Source organism: Littorina saxatilis, linkage group LG2 (assembly GCF_037325665.1).
Source record: "Littorina saxatilis isolate snail1 linkage group LG2, US_GU_Lsax_2.0, whole genome shotgun sequence".
Lineage (NCBI taxonomy): Eukaryota > Metazoa > Mollusca > Gastropoda > Littorinimorpha > Littorinidae > Littorina > Littorina saxatilis.
Window position 1 is genome coordinate 181,973 of NC_090246.1, and position 23,555 is coordinate 205,527.

The following is a 23,555-nucleotide window of genomic DNA, read 5'->3' on the forward strand; positions in this document are numbered from 1 at the left end:
TACGTGGGAGTTTCAGCCCACGAACGCAGAAGAAGAAGAAAGAAGAAGGACTGAAGGGCGAAAACCCGTTGCCATATACGACGGCGTAAGAATTCTTTCTTTCTTTATTTGGTGTTTAACGTCGTTTTCAACCACGAAGGTTATATCGCGACGAGGGAAAGGGGGGAGATGGGATAGGGGAAAGGGGGGAGATGGGATAGAGCCACTTGTTAAGTGTTTCTTGTTCACAAAAGCACTAATCAAAAAATTGCTCCAGGGGCTTGCAACGTAGTACAATATATGACCTTACTGGGAGAATGCAAGTTTCCAGTACAAAGGACTAAACATTTCTTACATACTGCTTGACTAAAATCTTTACAAACATTGACTATATTCTATACAAGAACCACTTAACAAGGGTAATAAGTGAAGAATTTTATGGGTGAGAAAAGGAAAGTAAAAGGACTTTGGGGAGGCAGAAATAGAGAAGAAACAAGAAAAAAATCCTAATTAGGTTCACGGCATCGAGAGTGATGCGACCTTCTCTCAGAAGTTAGTAGAGAAGGCTCCCCCATCCACCACTCGGGGGACGCGCCTCTACGCCAATTAGGGGGCGCGAGGACGGCGTAAGAAGGTGGCCAAAAGCCGATCACCTGAGGTATGCCCAACATATCGATAGAATGAAGGATCATATTTGTGACTGTTGTCAAGTAATCAACAAGTAGGCCAGAGTGACAACCCTGACGCTGTCGCCCGTGACTCCTGACCGGGAATGCAGGGTTAGTGCCGCATTGCACTTGCCGCTGACTTCAGAACGCATGTGGAAGACGTGTTATGTACAAACTCTGCGACTTGATGGGCATACAGACACTAAGACTGTTTACCAAGTCGCATTCGATTCGCGCTTGATAACAACGACGGAAATACAAACTGAAAACAGACCAAGATGTGAACTAAAGAAATAACATGGTTAAGCCTATATCCATGATATTATCATGGGTGAAACCTAGGAAAATCAAATTGACTGAAAATTTTTTGAGGCAGGGGTCCAGGGGCCGCCCAGGCCCTGGCGGGGTACGGGGCAGGGCCCCGATAGGGGGTTCAGGGGGGCAACGCCCCCCGGCTGAAAACGAATTTTTGCATTATACATTGTGATTTTGTGGCCTTTCCTGGCAAAAAAAATACACTATCATGCAGGTCAAAAAAATACCTTCAGATTCTAATGATATGGTAAAAATGGTAAACAAAATCAAAACAATTCACAGAAGTAATCATTTTTCTTTTGTATCTTTTCACACTTGCATCTTCCAACACAACGACACAATTGATAACAATTAACATTGACAACAGTCAACAGCCATACTACATGAAATAGAAACTGAACAACTGAAATAAAAGTTCGAAATAATTAATTATAAGAAGCAAACATTGCCAGGCATTGAAATAAATGATGAAACAGAATGTCACACATGCAAACAGCATGATGTAGCACTGCACAAAGTAGCAACTAAGCGGTAGCATCTCATAGTGCAAAGTTCTCAAGGAAAAGCACTTGAGTTTCAAGCACCAAACTTATCACACACATGAACTCCAACCAGTCCCATCGCCATTTGTTGGCTAGACCAGCATCAATAAGATCCGTAATGCCTGCCAAAAGGCGAGAGAACTTTTTTTTTAATCATGATGCAGAGCGAATCCGAAAGCGAAGAAACCTCACCTACGGGGTTTACCGCGAGCACGGCCGGGCAAAAGCGCTTCCGTTTCCGGGCAAACTGCAACCGGTTCACTATAGCAGTTCGAAAACGCGTTCCGCAAGTAGTTTCGTTTAAAAAAATTTTTTTTTTTTTTTTTTTTTTTTTTAAATTGCGGATTGACGGAATTTCCGTCAGACTTATTTTCAGATTGACGGATTTCAGTCAATTGACGGGCTACTTTCACCCATGTATTATCCAATGTACATAATTATCGCGATTGTTTTTTTATTTTATTTTTTAAGTGAATGTATTGTTTTGTCAATAACAAACGTTCCAACAACCTACCTTTCTTGTTTTTTTATTCTAAGTATATACCTTGTTTTTGCCTCGTCTCTTGGGTCGCTTTGAGTTTGACAGCCTGGCTTCTCTTTCGCTGATCAGCTTGTCCCAGTAGGCCTTCTCTGCAGGTCCTGTTGAAAAAGTGGAAACGTGTGTATGGGTATTTTGGAGGAGGTGGCTGGTGGTGGTGATGCCAATGGTGACGGTGGTACAGTGGAACCCTCGTTGTAAGACCTCCACAAATCTGAGAAACTCAGGTCTTAAAAAGGAGGGGGTCTTAAAATGGGGGTAATGTACTGAACATCTCGCAAATCAAGGTCTTAAAAAGGAGGGCGACTTAAAATGGGGGTAATGTACCGAAAATCTCGCAAATCAAGGTCTTAAAAAGGAGGGCGACTTAAAATGGGGGTAATGTACCGAAAATCTCGCAAATCAAGGTCTTAAAAAGGAGGGCGACTTAAAATGGGGGTAATGTACCGAAAATCTCGCAAATCAAGGTCTTAAAAAGGAGGGCGACTTAAAATGGGGGTAGTGTACCGAAAATCTCGCAAATCAAGGTCTTAAAAAGGAGGGCGACTTAAAATGGGGGTAATGTACCGAAAATCTCGCAAATCAAGGTCTTAAAAAGGAGGGCGACTTAAAATGGGGGTAATGTACCGAAAATCTCGCAAATCAAGGTCTTAAAAAGGAGGGCGACTTAAAATGGGGGTAATGTACTGAACATCTCGCAAATCAGGGTCTTAAAAAGGAGGGGGTCTTAAAATGGGGGTAATGTACTGAACATCTCGCAAATCAAGGTCTTAAAAAGGAGGGCGACTTAAAATGGGGGTAATGTACCGAAAATCTCGCAAATCAAGGTCTTAAAAAGGAGGGCGACTTAAAATGGGGGTAATGTACCGAAAATCTCGCAAATCAAGGTCTTAAAAAGGAGGGCGACTTAAAATGGGGGTAATGTACCGAAAATCTCGCAAATCAAGGTCTTAAAAAGGAGGGCGACTTAAAATGGGGGTAATGTACCGAAAATCTCGCAAATCAAGGTCTTAAAAAGGAGGGCGACTTAAAATGGGGGTAATGTACCGAACATCTCGCAAATCAAGGTCTTAAAAAGGAGGGCGACTTAAAATGGGGGTAATGTACCGAAAATCTCGCAAATCAAGGTCTTAAAAAGGAGGGCGACTTAAAAGGGGGGGTTCCACTGTAGTGACGATGAAGCAGAAGGTGATGATAATGAGGAGCAGAAGGTGATGATAACAAGGAGCAGAAGGTGATGATAACAAGGAGCAGAAGGTGATGATAACAAGGAGCAGAAGGTGATGATAACAAGGAGCAGAAGGTGATGATAACAAGGAGCAGAAGGTGATGATAACAAGGAGCAGAAGGTGATGATAACAAGGAGCAGAAGGTGATGATAACAAGGAGCAGAAGGTGATGATAACAAGGAGCAGAAGGTGATGATAACAAGGAGCAGAAGGTGATGATAACAAGGAGCAGAAGGTGATGATAACAAGGAGCAGAAGGTGATGATAACAAGGAGCAGAAGGTGATGATAACAAGGAGCAGAAGGTGATGATAACAAGGAGCAGAAGGTGATGATAACAAGGAGCAGAAGGTGATGATAACAAGGAGCAGAAGGTGATGATAACAAGGAGCAGAAGGTGATGATAATGAGGAGCAGAAGGTGATGATAACAAGGAGCAGAAGGTGATGATAACAAGGAGCAGAAGGTGATGATAACAAGGAGCAGAAGGTGATGATAACAAGGAGCAGAAGGTGATGATAATGAGGAGCAGAAGGTGATGATAACAAGGAGCAGAAGGTGATGATAACAAGGAGCAGAAGGTGATGATAACAAGGAGCAGAAGGTGATGATAACAAAGAGCAGAAGGTGATGATAATGAGGAGCAGAAGGTGATGATAACAAGGAGCAGAAGGTGATGATAACAAGGAGCAGAAGGTGATGATAATGAGGAGCAGAAGGTGATGATAACAAGGAGCAGAAGGTGATGATAACAAGGAGCAGAAGGTGATGATAACAAGGAGCAGAAGGTGATGATAACAAGGAGCAGAAGGTGATGATAACAAGGAGCAGAAGGTGATGATAACAAGGAGCAGAAGGTGATGATAACAAGGAGCAGAAGGTGATGATAACGAGGAGCAGAAGGTGATGATAACAAGGAGCAGAAGGTGATGATAATGAGGAGCAGGAAGGTGATGATAACAAGGAGCAGGAGGTGATGATAACAAGGAGCAGAAGGTGATGATAACAAGGAGCAGAAGGTGATGATAACAAGGAGCAGAAGGTGATAACAAGGAGCAGAAGGTGATGATAATGAGGAGCAGAAGGTGATGATAACAAGGAGCAGAAGGTGATAACAAGGAGCAGAAGGTGATGATAATGAGGAGCAGAAGGTGATGATAACAAGGAGCAGAAGGTGATGATAACAAGGAGCAGAAGGTGATGATAACAAGGAGCAGAAGGTGATAACAAGGAGCAGAAGGTGATGATAACAAGGAGCAGAAGGTGATAACAAGGAGCAGAAGGTGATGATAACAAGGAGCAGAAGGTGATAACAAGGAGCAGAAGGTGATGATAACAAGGAGCAGAAGGTGATGATAACAAGGAGCAGAAGGTGATGATAATGAGGAGCAGAAGGTGATGATAATGAGCAGGAAGGTGATGATAACAAGGAGCAGAAGGTGATGATAACAAGGAGCAGAAGGTGATGATAACAAGGAGCAGGAGGTGATGATAACAAGGAGCAGAAGGTGATGATAACAAGGAGCAGAAGGTGATGATAACAAGGAGCAGAAGGTGATGATAATGAGGAGCAGAAGGTGATGATAATGAGGAGCAGGAGGGCAAAAAACACAAGTGTGTGGCAGTAGTGTAGTCTGTCTTAGGTTTTACGTCCTCAGGATACAGCTAGTTGTATGAACAAATCTCAAATACATAACTTGCTCACAGTTTTTTCTAGGCACAAAAATGACGGTTGTCTTTTTTTTTTACACACAGAAACCAAAGCAATTGATCACTCCTCCCACCTCCCTTTCACACATTTAACCCATCTATGTCAGGAAAGTAACTTAGTCAATTTCAAATTTTTAAATATCACAGCAAACTAACCACTGCAAGTTTGTTTTTATATTACAAATGCTCAAACTTTGCAGGAGGCTGATAGAAAGGGAAACAGATATATGTCATTGGTAGCATTGTGTAAAGCGGGTTATTCTGGACATTCCAGGATCTGCATATGGGGTTCTGGAACGCCGAAGAAGAAGAAGGTTCTCGAGCAGCCGATATTGGGCGCTCTGGGGGGGGGACATTGCGTTAAAAGCCAACATCGGCGCGTGGCAGATGTGGCTCTAGATTCTCGTGCTGGCAAAGGTTAGTTTAGCTCTGTGGCCTCCTACTGTAACTAGACTTGGCCTCCTACTGTAACTAGACTTGGCCTCCTGGGCCGAGGTGAACGAGAAAGTTGCCAACCGGGTGGGAGCCACCTGCGGTGTTGGATTGGTTGAAATTAAAATTTGTTGTGATTTCAACGAATCAGACCCCGCGGTTGGGTTTTCTCCCGTTTGGGTGGCACCCACTTTCAGCTTGTGCACCTCAGCCCTGGAGACGGATGTTGGTCTTTAAAGGGAGGTAGACATAGACATAGAACACTTTATTATCTCAACGAGGAGAAACTCAGGTGTGGTGTATACAGCATTACAATAAACAACATAAAACGTAAGAACACAAATAACATATCGAGGCGCAAATAGTCCACTCATAATAGTCAAGATTAGGACGACAATATCAAAACAAATCTCTCTCTCTCTCTCTCTCTCTCTCTCTTTCTCTCTCTCTCTCTCTCTCTCTCTCCATTCATATCACATTACGTCACAAGCAAACGCACGGCTCATAGGCACATGGAATCAATATATATATATATATATATATACTAGATGAATACCCGCTTCGCCGGGTACGGCTGCGCCGGGAAGAAGTTGAGCCGAATACTCGGCTGCGCCGGGGACCCGGCCGGCGCACCGCACGGAGGAAGGGAGACAAACGCGGCTAAAAACACTGGAGAAGATATTAAGGAAGAGTTACTGGGAATAGATCGAGAGTAAAACCAAAATCGGTTCAGCGCTGTGCGCGAAAAACCAAAATCGGTTCAGCGCTGCGCGCTGAGAGCATGTGTTCAAATATCTCATCGATGAGGTTGTGTCCGGGGTGTAGCTGAATACGGTCTCCAAATTTGAAAAAGATCCACCGAGAACTTTGGCTTGGCATCGCGGACACACACACACACACAGACAGACAGACAGACGGACAGACACAAGTCGTATAAATATATAGATAGATATATATGTTAAAAGTCTCGTACCTTCCACCAAAGCCAGAGAGCAGCCCTTGATGCCTGTCCCCAGCAGCGTGGAAGCACTGACAGCGTCCTTGCAGCGAATGTGTCCCACCGTCATGCCGGGCTTCACATCAATGTACGCCACTTCCACACATGTCGGCACATCCTCCTGAAATCAGATGAGACAGTTTTGTAAGCAACTGGCATCTCTTTTACACTTCTTCTTCTGCGTTCGTGGGCTGAAACTCCCCCGTACACTCGTGTTTTTTGCACGAGTGGAATTTTACCTGTATGACCGTTTTTTACCCCGCCATTTAGGCAGCCATACGCCGTTTTCGGAGGAAGCATGCTGGGTATTTTCGTGTTTCTATAACCCACCGAACTCTGACATGGATTACAGGATCGTTTTCGTGCGCACTTGGTCTTGTGCTTGCGTGTACACACGGGGGTATTCGGAGACCGAGGAGAGTCTGCACACAAAGTTGACTCTGAGAAATAAATCTCTCGCCGAACGTGGGGACGAACTCACGCTGACAGCGGCCAACTGGATACAAATCCAGCGCGCTACCGACTGAGCTACATCCCCGCCCATCTTTTACACTGAAAACAGACGATGATTGGAAATAACTCTGGCAAGCTTTTTACATTTAGTCAAGTTTTGACTAAATGTTCTAACATCGAGGGGGGATCGAGACGAGGGTCGGGGTGTATGTGTGTGTGTGTGTGTGTCTGTGCGTGTGTGTGTGTAGAGCGATTCAGACCAAACTACTGGACCGATCTTTATGAAATTTTACATGAGAGTTCCTGGGAATGATATCCCCGGATGTTTTTTTCGTTTTTTCGATAAATACGACGTCATATCCGGCTTTTTGTAAAAGTTGAGGCAGCACTGTCACACCCTCATTTTTCAATCAAATTGATTGAAATTTTGGCCAAGCAATCTTCGACGAAGGCCGGACTTTGGTATTGCATTTCAGCTTGGTGGCTTAAAAATTAATTGATAACTTTGGTCATTAAAAATCTGAAAATTGTAAACAAAATATTTTGTTTATAAAACGATCCAAATTTACGTTCATCTTATTCTTCATCATTTTCTGATTCCAAAAACATATAAATATGTTATATTTGGATTAAAAACAAGCTCTGAAAATTAAAAATATAATATATTGATGATCAAAATTAAAATTTCGAAATCAACTTAAAAACACTTTCATCTTATTCCTTGTTGGTTACTGATTCCAAAAACATATAGATATGATATGTTTGGATTAAAAACACGCTCAGAAAGTTAAAACGAAGAGAGGTACAGAAAAGCGTGCTATCCTTAATTTTCTCAGCGCAACTACAGTCGAACCCACTTAAAACGAACACGCTAGTTACGAATTTTGACTTATAACGTATTAGTTTTAAGTTCCCAACTGAATACCTCTTTCTTCATGCTTAAAAAAAATGCTTGAAACGAATTCTTTGTAACGAATTTATGCTTATAACGAGCACTTTTTGGATTCCCAAGCATGCATAATGTCTGTAATTTACTCACGCTTATGACGAAATCTTTAAACTCGTCCCGAGATCGACATATCATGGGAATTTGAGAAGTTTGAATACATGTGTCAAAGTCTTCTCTTGCGTCGGCTGCTTGAACCATTGCTCAACCGATCACTGAATAAAGTTAAACTGATTACACTGTACTCACAAAACAATTTCAAATTTAGAATCAAAGTGATTGATAGCTCAGACACTGAACATGAATGACTGACTGACGTTTATTTCCTTCGCGAATACCAAAAACGAAACATCAATGTTTTGAACGGAAGCCATTGCCAAAAAATATAGATGCCAGAGTGGTTTCCCTTGGACAAGGGAAACCACACTCTCAACGTTTGCGTTCGCCGGTTCGCGATAGTTTATCAGTCAGTCAGTGCTTTCGATTTGGATTTGAACATCATGTTGCAACCAACAAAACAAAAAAAAATTGGCCAAGATTTGCTACCCGTCGCCAGGGTAAGTGATTCCGGACAAATGATAGGAACACCGCGAATGTGGACAGAGTCAGTGTGTGTGTGTGTGTGACCAAAAACGTAACAACTGGATGACACATCTGTGTGCTCACTCTCACTCAACTCAACAATCATCACTCAACATGAGACACACATGAACATGTAACTGAATATGTCACTTTATTGTCCAAACGTGAAGCAGCATGAAAGTTGCGAAAGAAACAAATTGAAACACCATAAAATGTACAAGACTTATAAAAAAAAAATTAAAAAAAAATAAAAAAATCAATCAATTTTCTTAATACGAATTTTGGTTAAGACGAACTTTTTTTCCGATCCCCAGTGATTCGTCTTAAGCGAGTTCGACTGTACTACCCCGCTCTTCTTGTCAATTTCACTGCCTTTGCCACAAGCGGTGGACTGACGATGCTACAAGTATACGGTCTTGCTGAAAAATTGCATTGCGTTCAGTTTCATTTTGTGAGTTCGACAGCTTGACTAAATGTTGTATTTTCGCCTTACGCGACTTGTTATAGGTTGTGGAAGATCTGCGATCTGTTTTCTGTACGCTCTTTTCATTCAAAATTACGCACATTAGAGCTGAGTCTGCATTGCTGGTGTGATTGCGTCCCTCAGTGCATGAATCGCAGACCACGTTTGGAGACACTCAGTTTGCTAGGGATTGGCTAACGATGTCCCATGAGTTTGTTTGCCTTAGTATTTCCAAGAAAAAGTAACTCTTTAACAATAAAAAAATACCTGACAAAACTATTTCAGGAGATCGTCTATTCTTTTTCTTCTTCTGTGTTTGTGGACTGCAACTCCCAGGTACACTCATGTTCAGCAGGAGCGATATTTTACGTTTATGACTGGTTTTTCCCCGCCATTTTTGCAGCTGTCCACCATTTTAAGGGGTTGCATAAAGAGTGTTTTCATGTTTCTAGAACCCACCGAACTCTGACATGTATTACAGGATCTTTACTGTGAGTACTTGGTCTTGTGTCTGCATGTGCACACAAAGGAGGAAAAAGGCACTAGCAGGTCTGCACGTAAGTTGACATGGGAGATCGGAAAAATCTCCACCCTTAACACAACAGACGCGGCAGGGATTTGAGCCCCAAACTTTCACATGGAAGGCAGACATCTTTACCACTAGGCCATGCACCTGGCGTTATTTGACTATTAAAGATGCATTCGCTCTTGTGTCAACACATTGTACACCATTTCATTTTCATTTTCATGACTTTATTGTCCCAGGGACATTCGGGTCGCTTCCTCCCAGTGGAAAGCTAGCAGCAACGGAGTCGCGCACCCAGGTGTCTGCGTGTTTAGGTGTATTCAGCCACCTGCACTTATGGCAGAATGACCAAGGTCTCTTACGGGGCATTGTGGTGACACGGGGGTAGGACATGGCTTTCGTCTCTGGGTCTGCACATAAAGTTGACCCGTGTTCGTCCCGGCCCGAATTCAAACCTGCGACCTTCCGATCACAAGTCCAGTGCTCTACCAACTGAGCTACCGGGCCCCCCTGGCCAGGTCTTTACTTGGGATCACACTAACCTTCCACTTAAACTCATTCCAAAAATAAACCAGACTGGCTGCTTCTTGTGCTGACTGAAATGTTTGTGTCAACAGGTTTTCTCAGGTTGACACAGCCATCTTCAAAGAGTTTACATCATAAGACTTTTCTCCCCTGAGGAGGAATTATCACAGTACTTATCAGAGAAACAAAACCCAGTTGGGTGATAATTATTCCTACCTTAATACTCTGCATACACATTCCAACATCACTCTTGACTTCCAAGATGGCGTTGGGCACAAATTCTGGGGGTGGATGCCCTACATTGGTTTCTGAAACAGTTCAATATTAACCATGACAAATGCGTTCTCATTAAAACAGAAAAAAAAACATGGCTTAGTAATTTTGTGAACTTCACTCTACACTTTCTTCTGTCAACAACAAAACCCCAAGCTAAACAAAGGGAGACAGTCTTCAAAGAAGTCTTTAGCATATGTCAGACTAACCGAGGTGCCCTTCTATGCAAATGACAAAAAAGAATAACATTAAATTTAGTGCTAGTGTCATTAATGAAATCAAAGTGAGTGAATGCGCTTCAGGGCGCTGCTTCTCTACGGTGGTGAAATCAAAAAGTAGTCGCCCTCCATAAAGCATCACAAACAAGGGAAGTAACTCCGCGGAAGTATCCCAACCAAAATCTCAAATACAGTGCTCTTTCTATGCCTATTCTACGACATTTAATTAAGCTTTTAAAACACATGCTTGGGCAGTACTCCTGCGCGCTACCATTATTTGTAATGCAGAATCTTAACCTGTTCGCTGCTGGTAAATATTTGTATACAGAGCATTACCTGTATTTACCTGAATTAAAAACTTATAATGTTGCCTTTATGTATACATGAATACACTACACGCTCACACATTGTTGGTTTTTTAATTTTAATTTTTTTATATTTTTTTTATTGAGCGGTTTGTTGCCCGTTAAAGCAAGTTAACAAGAACGTCAGCTGACGTCCTACAGGCATCGAAAGGGTTAATTATAACTTTAGAAGCAATCTGAGGGGCTTTTTTTCTCAGGCATTTTCCTTTGAACTTACTGTCTGAAACTTCTGGCAGATGCTCCGTATCCAGCCCACCCCCAGAGTCGCCGGTGCTCAGTTTGTTGCGCTGGTTCTTGGTGCGAGCAGCCGCCTTCAGCTGTTCCTTCAGTTTCTGCATGTTCTTCTTCTGTAGGCTCAGGTATTCCCCCTTCAGGTTGCTCCAGTCTTTTCTGAACACACACTCTGTCCATCATACACTGAGACATTACCCGCTATTACGAGCTAGTCGTGTGACAGAGAGTTTTCTTCCACACAAGATTACGTTGATTGTCTAACGAAGCCGTCAGGCTGAGTTAGACATCAGCTAATCGAGTGTGGAAGAAAACTCTGTCACACGACCAAGTCGGAATAGCATTTATGTCTCACAGCTTCAACAGAGGAGAGAACAAACACGTTTTGTGTATTCAAACTTGACAAACCTAAACACAGGAGCAGCCCTTGTGGAGAGATCTACTTTTTGACGGAAGTGACCGAACAGCTGTGAATGACGTCTCGGTATATGTGAATGACGTCACAGTCATCGTCACAGTCTGTATCTTTTGAAGCATCGCATTCTTCATGACGTCTTTCTGTGTCTGCATCCGCGAAATGTTTGTTCATTCCGGAATCTTTGTCATCTATGTTCAGAACTCTGTCCTTATAGTGTCAGACTAACAGGCCTCCTGAGCGAGCCACTTTCCAAGGGCAGCTAAATTCGCGTATGGAAACAGTACTGTCGTCTGGGATGCCGTTTTCAGTATTCTGAGTGTTGAAGAATTTGTAAAGAGAAGAAACGATAACAGCAGGAGAAATAAAAGTCGTGTGTGCATTATTTTGTTGGCTTTTGGAGGGACGATTTTGAGTTTGAATCCGTTCTTGCACATGCTCCAAAGCGTGTAACATACAATCTTGCACACGTTTGCTTTAGTAGTGGCAAAGAAGGAAAGCGTGTGACATACAATGATACTCTATAGACTGAGATTTATACAATACTGAATGACTATAAATGCTCCGAAGCCGTTTAGAGTGGTACTTTTTGTTTGTTTGTTCATTCATGGGCTGAAACTCCCACGGCTTTTACGTGTATGACCGTTTTTACCCCGCCATTTAGGCCGCTTTCGGAGGAAGCATGCTGGGTATTTTTGTGTTTCTATAACCCACCGAACTCTGACATGGATTACAGGATCTTTTTCGTGCGCACTTGGTCTTGTGCTTGCGTGTACACACGGGGGTGTTCGGAGACCGAGGAGAGTCTGCACTCAAAGTTGACTCTGAGAAATAAATCTCTCGCCGAACGTGGGGACGAACTCACGCTGACAGCGGCCAACTGGATACAAATCCAGCGCGCTACCGACTGAGCTACATCCCCGCCCCTAGAGTGGTACTGTCTGCTTAATCTTAATGGCAAACCAAATCCGAGATTACCAAGAAACTGACAATGTGTTTACTTTGAGCTGGAAATCATTGATTCAGTGCAACCCTCTTTTTAAGACCTGAAGACATCTGAGAAATTCAGGTTTAAAACAAGTCGTGTAAGGCGAAATTACTACATTTAGTCAAGCTGTGAAACTCACAGATTGAAACTGAACGCACTGCATTTTTTCACAATGACCGTAGTCCGCCGCTAGTGCAAAAGGCAGTGAAAGTGACGAGCCTGTTCAGCGCGGTAGTGGTTGCGCTGTGCTGCATAGCACGCTTTACTGTATCTCTCTTCGTTTTAACTTTCTGAGCGTGTTTTTAATCAAAACGTATCATATCTATATGTTTTTGGAATCAGGAACCGACAAGGAATAAGATGAAATTGTTTTTAAAACGATTTCGGAAATTTAATTTTAATCATAATTTTTATATTTTTAATTTTCAGATCTTGTTTTTAATCCGAATATAACATATTTATATGTTTTTGGAATCAGAACAGGATGAAGAATAAAATAAAAGTAATTTTGGATTGTTTTATAAAAAAAATAATTTTAATTACAATTTTCAGATTTTTAATGACCAAAATCATTAATTAATTTTTAAGCCTCCATGCTGAAATGCAATACCGAAGTCCGGCCTTTGTCGAAGATTGCTTGGCCAAAATTTCAATCAATTTGATTGAAAAATGAAGGTGTGACAGTGCCGCCTCAACTTTTACAAAAAGCCGGATATGACGTCATAAAAGACATTTATCGAAAAAATGAAAAAAACGTCAGGGGATTTCATACCCAGGAACTCTCATGTAAAATTTCACAAAGATCGGTCCAGTAGTTTAGTCTGAATTGCTCTACACACACACACACGCACAGACACAGACACACACATACACCACAACCCTCGTCTTGATTCCCCCTCTATGTTAAAACATTTAGTCAAAACTTGACTAAATGTAAAAAAGAGAGAGTCTTAAAATCGGAGTAAATTTATGAAGGTTATGAACAAAAAGTTGAAAAAAAGCAAGGACTTAAAAAAGGGGGAGGTGTCTGAAAACAATCAATTGGGGGGGGGGGGGGGGGGGTCTTAAGGGGGGTTCCCATGTAGTTTAGATCGCTTCACCTTGCACTTACTTTGACATGACTCTCAGCGCCAACCGCAAAGTCTGCACCCTCTCTTTCTTGCGATGTCGTTTACTTTTTCCACCCTCGACCTTCTCTTCTTCCATTGCACCTTCCATAGCACCTCCAAGACTACGCCTAACCTTGCTTTTGCTGCCATCTTGGTGCGCCTCCAGGCTCTTTCGCTTCCTTTTTCTACTGTCACTGTCCGACTGTTCTAGACTCCGCCTCTGCCCCGCTTGTTTGCCTGGCTTGGGCTTCTTTGCCGAAGAATCTTCCGCCTGCGCTGAATCTGAATCATCCTTCTTTCTCTTCCTGTCTGATTCTTTTGAACACTCTTTGCTCTCTTTCTGCTTACTGCCGTCACTCTTTACGACACCCTTCTTCGCATCTTCAGCCGTGTCACGGGAACTTTCTGTGAGTGTTTCTCCTCCCACCTTCGTTTTTTGCAACTTAGTAGAATCTTTGTCAGCCTCCCCTTTTTTGCTAACTTTTGCAGCAGTCGGTTGAGATTCCTCGTCTAATGGTCTGTGTCTTTTCTTACCATGCTGCCGATGACTGTCAGATTGGGTAGAATCTTCCGATCTTTTTGACACCGCAACACTCTTGGCATCACCTGAACCTCCTGAACTTTCTAGAATGTTCAAACCCTTTACTGAAGCTTCAGTAGTTTTAGTCTTTGCAGCTGAACCTCCTGAGGTTTTGGGGCCTTCAACCACTGTGTCTGTGGCCTTCTTGGACTTTTTCACCTTGCCGTCTGAATCATCACAACTCTCTAACTTATCTCCATCTTTCTTCAGCTGTTTTGAAGCATCTCCTGATTGTGCGAGGACTTTGGACCCATCAGGAGCAGTGTCCTCTGCAGATTCCATAGAAAGAGTTGCACCGCGCTTACGCTTTCGTTTGGACTTCTTTGACTTCTTCGACTTTGTGCACTTGTCGTTGTGTGAGACTTCCATGTTTCCTGCACCCCCTGTTCCCTCCTTCTTCTCTGATGAAACGCTTTCTTTTTTTCCACTTTCTGCACAACTGGCCGTTGTGTTCTGTGACTCCTCTTGAGGCACATGTGTGCTTCGCCGCTTCTTTTTCTTCTTCTTGGATTTGGACTTCTTGCCTTCCTTAGTGTCTTCCTTCTCCGTACCTTCCTCTGTGGCAGTTTCTTCTTTAAGTGCATCCAGCTCAGTCACTTCTGCAAGAAGGAGATTGAAAGAACAAAGAAAAAAAATAGGGAGTTAACCAAACTTATTTGAGAATAACACAAATAGAACAAGAGGCGAAGCCTTCAAGGCTCCCGTAAGAAATCGACAAACAGTAACACAAACTCAATCACTCCGTCACACATACACACACACAGTAAGCATAGACACAGTGCAAGAGTGGGAGACGCTAGATCTAGATCTGTCTGTCTGTAGCCTACTTACGGGGACACGACTGCCACTGAGTTCGACACTGCCCTTTCAACAGCGCTTCCTCGCGCAGACACTGAAAACACGCTGTGCAGATCAACCTGTAGGAAATCTCCTTTGGTGTCTTCTTCATCTATTTTTTCTGGAGCCACTACGAAACCGAACAATGTGAAATCGTCTTCCCCGAATCGGCGAATGCAGCTCGGTTAGAACTGAGAAGTGAATCTATACCACAATGCTTCACGCGATCTGACCTAACCTTGACCCCTGACCTGGTCTACATACCACACACAACACAAACCAGTCACCTGTTTTTACCCCCCCCCCAAAACCCACCACCACCCGTTTTCTTTGGATACACACTTTATCTACATACGTGCCGACGAAATGTTGATCATTGCTTCAATACTTTGAAGCTGTTGCTTGGATAATAACCCGGTAAAATTAGTATTTCGGTGTTCAGTCAAATGTTAAAGTTTCTATCACACACGCACACACACATGCACGCATGCACAAACAGACAAAAGTTAGCATCGCATAGGCTGCACTTACGTGAGCCAAAAATGAATCTACCATTTTTCTGGTTAACTTGAAAAGGGCCAGTTTGAAATATAATTCTACTGTTATTGTCTTTAAATGGGGCTACTGAATATTGTTGAATAGATCAACAAGTTACATTCTCTCACTTAAAAGCTGAAACAAAACACACTGCAATTAAAACGTTGCGTTATATGTGCAAGTGTAAAAAGCTTATACAAATCATTTCCTTATGCTTTTCATTGTAAAATTTCACAGACTGAATACAATCCTGTATAGTGTAATCAGAGGGTCAATCATTTAATAATTACAGCAAAAGAAACCTTCCTGTTCTTCAAACGTCTTCTTCTTCCTTGATTCCTATGAACAAACAAGATGTTTGTTTGTTTGTTCGTTCATGGGCTGAAACTCCCACGGCTTTTACGTGTATGACCGTTTTTACCCCGCCATTTAGGCAGCCATACGCCGCTTTCGGAGGAAGCATGCTGGGTATTTTCGTGTTTCTATAACCCACCGAACTCTGACATGGATTACAGGATCTTTTTCGTGCGCACTTGGTCTTGTGCTTGCGTGTACACACGGGGGTGTTCGGACACCGAGGAGAGTCTGCACACAAAGTTGACTCTGAGAAATAAATCTCTCGCCGAACGTGGGGACGAACTCACGCTGACAGCGACCAACTAGATACAAATCCAGCGCGCTACCGACTGAGCGACATCCCCGCCCCAAACAAACAAGATAAAACATGAGGTCACACCTAAAAATATAAAATTTCAAAAATAAATTTTCATTTAATTAATATACTTACCAACTCACATAGATAGCAATAACTTCGTTTGGTTGCTAAGACATTGAAGCACTCTTACATGGTTACATGGGGAGATAACTCTAAAGAAAAACACCCATCCGCCATATAAGGCCTGGGTCGCGGTAGTTATCTCCCCTACCGGCGCCCGCGCATGCGCAAGCCGTATACCGGTAATACTCATTCCGTTCTGAAACCCATATCCCTTCAAATAAATTGCGGGGAAGGCTGGGAGGGAATTCAATATGTGAGTTGGTAAGTATATTAATTAAATCAAAATTTATTTCTGAAATTTTATATTAAATTACATATTCTTACTCAACTCACATAGATAGCAGATTGCTAATCTAGGTGGTGGGTAAACAACGTACTCAGTCACAGTTAGCATCGTGAAAGCATCTGTCCCGCTGCCACCATAGCTGGCAGGCCAAATGTTCAATCCATACGAGAACTTGCAATATCCCGCAAGTAAAAGTTCATGAACACATCCTCAGATGCCCAGTAGGCTGAGTCCATGACTTCTTGAAGTCTTCTGGATCGTAAGACCGCTGAAGACGATGCCCAAGCTCTAAGCTCGTGAGTCCGTGCTGACCGGAGAGGAAGGACTGACTGCCCCCCCCCTTCTCTTTGCCACCAAATGTAAGCCTGTCTTACTAGGGTGGAGACCCATCTCGCCAAGGTTGACTTAATTATGTCCTTCTCCCTCTTCGTATTGACTGATAGGAAAAGAAGCTTTTGACTGGAGGATCTGATCGGATTTGAACGAGACAGGTATGCTCTCAGTACTCTCACAGGACAGTTTGCAATATCCGGGTCTGAAGGAGCGAGAATGGAGCTCAAAGGTTTGATCTGGATTAATGGCGAGGGTTTATCTGGTTTTTGGTTTTTTGCTAAAAACTTCGCGCAAAACCTAAGCATGACCGAACCATCTTTTTCAAAAGACACGTCGCGAGGTGAGCCTGACAAGGCGTGAATTTCGCTACCCCGTCTACCTGACGCCAACATGACTAGAAAAACTGCCTTACGCGTAAGATTAGCCAGACTGGCAGAGCGTAAGGGCTCAAAGTCTTGAGTTCTTAAATATTCCAGCACTAAGGGCAGATCCCATGCTGGAATAGCGGATCTCGTTTTGTCAAAACGAAGGGAAGCTCCCTTTAATACGCTAGTAATGAAACCTTCGCGTGATATAGAATGTCCTAGCTGTTTCAAGGTAACTGAAATAGCTGACCTACGGACTTTCAAAGAAGCCGGCGCGGCGCCCTGACTAGCTAGCCAAGACAAATGATTTGCCACTTGAATAGATCGGGGTGACGTAGGTTTCACTCCGTTAGCCTTGCACCATTTAAGCCACGCCAACCAGTGAGAGGTATAAACTGACGACGTAGAACCTCTATGAGACGCCTGAATCAAATCGATAGTAGCGTCTGACGCACCTGATCTTTTCAATGATTCCCGCACAGAATCCAACCGTGCAGGGCAAGCCACTGCGGATTCTCGTGGGGAATGCCCGATCGAGGCTGAACCAAGTCGCCTCTTTTGAGATCTAGAGGAAGAGGTGGGCCGTTTGACAGTCGCAGAAGGTCCGGGTACCAGGGCTGTCCCGGCCAGTTTGGTGCCACGAGAATCAGAGATGGTCTTTCCATGTCCGCCTTTCGCAGGACCCTCCCTAGGAGGGGAATGGGAGGAAAAGCGTAGGCGATCAGCCCGCTCCAAGAGATTTTTAGAGCATTGACTTCCCACGCTTCGGGATCTGGAAATGGGGACACGAAAATCGGCAGACAGCGTGAGAACCGTGTGGCGAATAAGTCTATGGACGGCTTCTCCGCTTGGGCCCAGAGGCGAAGAAGCGCTTGATGAGTGATCGTCCACTCCGTGTGTACTATCTTGGAAGACCGACTCAGAGAGTCCGCCAAGACATTCAGCCTTCCCGGAAGGTACTTTGCTGACAAAACTACACCGTGATTGTGACTCCACATCAAGATCTCGCATGCCCTGTGCGACAGGGACAGAGAGCGAGACCCTCCTTGTCTGTTCAGATAGGATACCACTGTGGTGTTGTCGGAGTGAACTAGAACATGTTCCCCCTTGACCAAGGGTAGGAACTCCGTCAGTGCTAGAAAGACTGCTTCTAACTCTAGCAGATTTATGTGCCATTTGACTTGCGCCTGGCTCCAGAGACCAAAGGTCGTGTGACCTTCCAGGTGAGCCCCCCACCCCTCGAGAGAGGCATCTGTGAACAAGTGCCTCGAAGGCGGGGAAAGAACTATGGGCACTCCCTGCGAGAGCCAAGCTGTGACCAGCCACTGTTTGGTCGTTTCTATAAACCAGTCCTGAAGTGGGACTAGAGTCTCCCAGTCCTGAGACTGAGGGTCCCACCTGAAGTTCAGTGCCTCCTGAAACGGGCGCTTGTGAAGCCTGCCCAAATGAGTCAGAGGGGACAGCGATTCCATCTGGCCTAGGATGGACGTCAGAGACCTGACCGAAGCCATAGACAGAACCGCCGTGGCATTTATGTGATCCCGGATCTTGCTTATTCTCCTCTGAGTGGGCTGAACCGTCCATTCCACAGTGTTGAATACCATTCCCAGATACGTAAAGTTCTGGGAAGGCGTCAACTCGGACTTCTTGCTGTTGATCATGAAGCCTAGCTCCGCTGCTTCTTGCAACACAGACTGTGTGTGCCTGAGACACAGAGATTGCGCCTGGTTCAGAATTAGCCAGTCGTCTAGGTACGTCCGTAGACGGATACCTTGACCTCTGATTAGCGCGCAAAACTGGCGAACTACCATTGTGAAGATCCAGGGAGCCAGAGAAAGGCCGAAAGGAAGAGCCCTGAACTGAAAAATCCTGTTGCCCCAAACAAAGCGGAGCCACTTCCAGTCTGTTTGGTGCATCAGGATGTGGAAGTAAGCGTCGGAAAGATCTATGGAGGTGACCCAATCGCGTGGCCTGAGGGCCTGTCTCACTGAGGTGGGTGTCTCCATGGAAAACTTGATCTTTCTCAGATAAAGATTTAGCTGAGAAAGATCCAGCACCGCACGCCATCCTCCCGAGGCTTTTGGAACGACGAACAGACGTCCGTAAAAGCCTGGGGAGGCACGGTCCCGAACTTCCTCCACTGCTTGCTTCTGAATGAGAAGTTCTACTTCGGCCTGAGCGGCCTCTCTGGCTTCCGGTCTGGCCGGAAACCGAAAAGACGGAGGAGTTCTGGTTAATGGAGCCTTCTGAGAACTCCAAAGAAGCCGGAACCCCGATCTGAGCACTCCTGCAATCCAGTGATTGTTTGACTTCTTCAGCCACACTGGCAAAGCCCGCAACAGGCCTCCCGCCACAGTAACCGTGGGGGACGCCGGAGTGCTGAGATCGGGGGGGCATCATTGGGGGTTAGGCTTCCGGCCTGATCCCCTCTTCCCGAAGGAAGGCTTGTTCTTGGGGTAAGGTCGCGACCGGTTCCCTCCTCGCGAAGCTGAACCCCTGCTCGGCTTCTGACCAGACTTGGAGGACCCCGAGAAAGACTGGGCAGGAGGACCGCCGTGCTTTGCCTGCTGCTTCGAAAAGGCAAACTCGGAAAGCTTCACAAATTGCAAATCTTTGTTCTGCTGAGTTTGCTTCTGAAGCGCGTCCAGCGTGTCCTGTCCGAGAAGAGAACCTTGCAGAATAGGCGAGACTCTGAGAGAGTCTTGAATGTTCTTGTCCTCTATGCGAGAGCCCGACAGAAGAGCCTCCCGCCGCCAGAAGACGGTCTGCGCATACAATCTTGCAGACAAAGCCATTTGTTCTGCCGCCACCCTTCCTAAGGACGCAAACAGCAGCGACACGTCCTTAGGATCCGCATCATGCCTGAACTCGAAAGGGTTCAAGGAGGATGTAACTGCTCGAGAGAGAGAACGAATTAAAGTGTCAGTCAGAGACGATAATTCCAAAGCAGAGCGGCCGCATTCCTCGACAGCAATGAGATCTTTCTCTTTACAAACGGAAAGTCTTTCCTTGTTGTAGCCATCTTGCCTAATGGAAGCGAGTTCCGAAGAAACCGGAAGTGACGCTGATGGTAAGGCAAAGGAAGAAATCAAAGGTCTGCTAGAAGCAGCGAGACGAAGCTTCCGCTGAGAGGCCGAAGCCGGAACCGCACGACCGGAAGCAGCCAGCCAAGACTGAGCCCCTGCAGGAGCGTCCCCATGAGCTGATAACAGCGGAAGAGGAACATCGCCCTGAAACACTTTCGCAAGTTGATAGGCCACAGCCGGTGACTCCAAAAACTTGAAGTTCTCAGTCCGCTCTTGAGAAGGGGCAAAGTCAGCAAAAGCTGATGGAGGAGGAGCAGCGGAAGTGGTTGCCGCAGCCACCCCTTCCGGGAAGTAGCGTGCAGTAACCTCTGCTGCCAGAGACAACAAAAGATGTAGCTTAGCCGGAAGTCGGCGAGAAGCTTCCTCCTCTGCATCTGATGCTTCTTCCTCCACATCCTGTTCATCCCCAACCGAAGCATCATAACGATCAACTGGGGAATGTCCAGCAGAACCGACATCCGGTGAGGCAAATTGAGCCGAAACCGGAAACGGTTGTGAAAAATTTCCGGACACCGGAAACTCGTGGATTGAACCACCATCCGGCTGTCCAATGCCAGCGGAAAGGCTGGGAAAGGAAGCGGATGTAGCCTGAGAAAGGCTAGCGGAAGCCGCAACAGCGGAACCGGAAGCCACAGGCTGATGAATGACTCCCGCCAGCAGCGAAGTGCTAACGGCGGAAGTCAAACCTCTCCTACCACCGGAAACCGCCCCGACTGAAATTGAGGGGGCGGAACCAGCAGAGGAACCTCTCCTGCCACCGGAAGCCGCCCCGACTGGAATTGAGGGGGCGGAACCAGCAGAGGACTGACTAGCATGAGCATCGACCAGCCCCAATAAATTGGAACCGGAAGATCCTGTAACCTGTCTGCCAGCAGCCGCCCCGACTGGAATTGAGGGAGCGGAACCAGCAGACACATGCCCTTCACATCCCATGCCCAGGACCGTGAAAACGGAGCCAGGTTGGTCTGTGGAAAAACCCTTACGGTTTGCGTACTTCGCCAAGAACACCCGAAAGTGCTGATGTCCTAGACTCAGACAAAAACTTGTCTAAAGATGAGTCCGACATATCCAACACCGTCATTGGATCTGCGACCACGCCAGCGGACGTGACCGTCGCAGTCGGTTCAGTGCGAACCCGCGCAAGCGAGGAAACATTAGTAACACTCGAAGGACGAGACAGAGCAGCATGTTGGGCTATTTGTCTTTCCGACGAGATCAACTCATGCACTTCTGTTTTGAAAGACGATAAAATCGCTAGCAAATCAGCCTTAGACAAAGATGAAACTGCGCTAGGCGCTTGAACTTTAGTGGAGGGTGCCGAAACAGACGAGGTAGGTTTGTCAATCGAAACCGAAAACGATTCATCATTCGCCGGGTTGAAAACAGAGACAGAAACGTTATCGCTCGGTGAAATTTTCTGAGTCCGAGACGGAGTGGTAGTAGCCACCTTAACTTTGGATTGAGTCGCTTTGCCTTACTGAGAACTGGGAGAGCAAGCCTGCCTGGTCGAACTCCAAGTTCTCTCTCTCTCCTTATCTTTCGGTTTGTCCGCCATTTGGATGACAAAATTGAACCAAAACATAAGATGCAAAACGTTCCAAACGGTTAAGAAAACGCGTCTCGATAATAAAAATGAAAGGTCTCACCCAATGCTTGGAGAAGAGAAGAGACAACGAAAGCGTAACCAAGGTCCGATGGTCAGACACCGTCGTGAAAACCAGCAGATAGAAAAATGAAGACAGAGTGCAACACACGTCTTGCTCCGTGTGTTGAAGAAAAAGGAATGAGTATTACCGGTATACGGCTTGCGCATGCGCGGGCGCCGGTAGGGGAGATAACTACCGCGACCCATGCCTTATATGGCGGGTGGATGTTTTTCTTTAGAGTTATCTCCCCATGTAACCATGTAAGAGTGCTTCAATGTCTTAGCAACCAAACGAAGTTATTGCTATCTATGTGAGTTGAGTAAGAATATGTAATTTAATCCTATTTTGAGTTATTCGAACATCAGCCATCAACAAGAAAACTACATTTCAAAACATTTGCTGGAACTAGCACAGAAACTAACCAATGCCTTCCATGGCGGCTTGCTGCTTCAATTTCTTGAGGTTAGAACTCAGCTTTATGGAGCCTCCCACTTTTTCCTCCAGCTTTTCTTCTTCTTCTTTCTGATTCCCAAAGTAGTTCAGCGTCTGTTTCAACACAAACAATGTCATAATCATCCTTAAACTGTAAAACACAGTCATGATGTTGGTGAATGTGGTCACCCAGACATGAGAGCATCGGACATCAATACTCATGCTTCAAGCATTCCCAGATTTCTTCTACCAAACTTCAAAGATTAATCTTCTCTTTGCACTGTAAACCTCATCAATTTCCCAAATGATTCTACTATCTATATCATCTACACTTTCTGGCTTTAGCTGTGCAAGAACATATCAGCACACATCATCATGCTGAAAAAAGCTGCAAAAATGACGCCATGTAACTCTTAGTCTTATCACATTGTTCACAGTTTCTTGCAAACTTGAAGCTTCCTACTTCAATTTCAAACTTTTGACTTTGAATGCTAACCCGAAAAATACTGATCAAAACACAGCTTAAAATCAAAGACAGTTCCAAGGGGCCACACCCATCCTCACACTGTCATACAACACAAAACACGAAAATGATCGATCTCTACAAATGCTGCCTGAACCCTGATAGACACCAACTGTCAATTCAAACATCAAACATAAAATCAATTCATTTTGTACAAATACCTCAATGGCGTTAGCAGCCTCTTCTGGCGTCTCAAACTCCACGAAGGCAAAGCCCTTGATGTCGTTGCTGGACTTGTAGCGCGGCAGACTGACGTAGTTCACCTTGCCGCACACAGAAAACTTTTTCTGGAACCAGTCGTGGGTCAAGGTCCTGGGGAAACCTTCCTGAAAAGGAAGGCAAAACCATCAATATCCACTGCATGATGACTCACAATGTTGCTCTCATTTTCTTCGGCAAAGTTATCAAACTGGCCATACAACTTTCGTTAGTTTCCCAAAGTTTAAGGCAGACACAAGTGGCATCCCCTTTTCCCTGTCCTGAAAAACTTTGGCAGCTTTCAATGGGAACAGTTTTAAGCAATTTAAGTTAAGTTTAGGATGTCTGCCATCACTGACACAAAACAACATACTTGTCAACAGCAGCTGCCAAAATATGGGCCATACATTAATCCTAAGCAGTGATTGTACTATCCATGTTCCCAACTGGT

The 23,555-nt window shown here is 44.8% G+C and overlaps 1 protein-coding gene across 1 annotated transcript in view; it reads right to left on the bottom strand.

Moving 5' to 3' along the window:
* Positions 1–23,555, bottom strand: part of LOC138957269 (la-related protein 7-like) — a 29,973-nt gene that overhangs the window by 715 nt on the left and 5,703 nt on the right. Inside the window, exons 6-12 of the mRNA XM_070328411.1 lie at positions 23,068–23,232; positions 22,374–22,497; positions 13,506–14,682; positions 10,978–11,150; positions 10,121–10,212; positions 6,386–6,530; positions 2,049–2,143 (exon numbers count right to left, since the gene is read on the bottom strand). Of these exons, the coding sequence (XP_070184512.1) occupies positions 2,049–2,143; positions 6,386–6,530; positions 10,121–10,212; positions 10,978–11,150; positions 13,506–14,682; positions 22,374–22,497; positions 23,068–23,232 (1,971 nt within the window). The remainder of the gene's footprint in view (positions 1–2,048; positions 2,144–6,385; positions 6,531–10,120; positions 10,213–10,977; positions 11,151–13,505; positions 14,683–22,373; positions 22,498–23,067; positions 23,233–23,555) is intronic.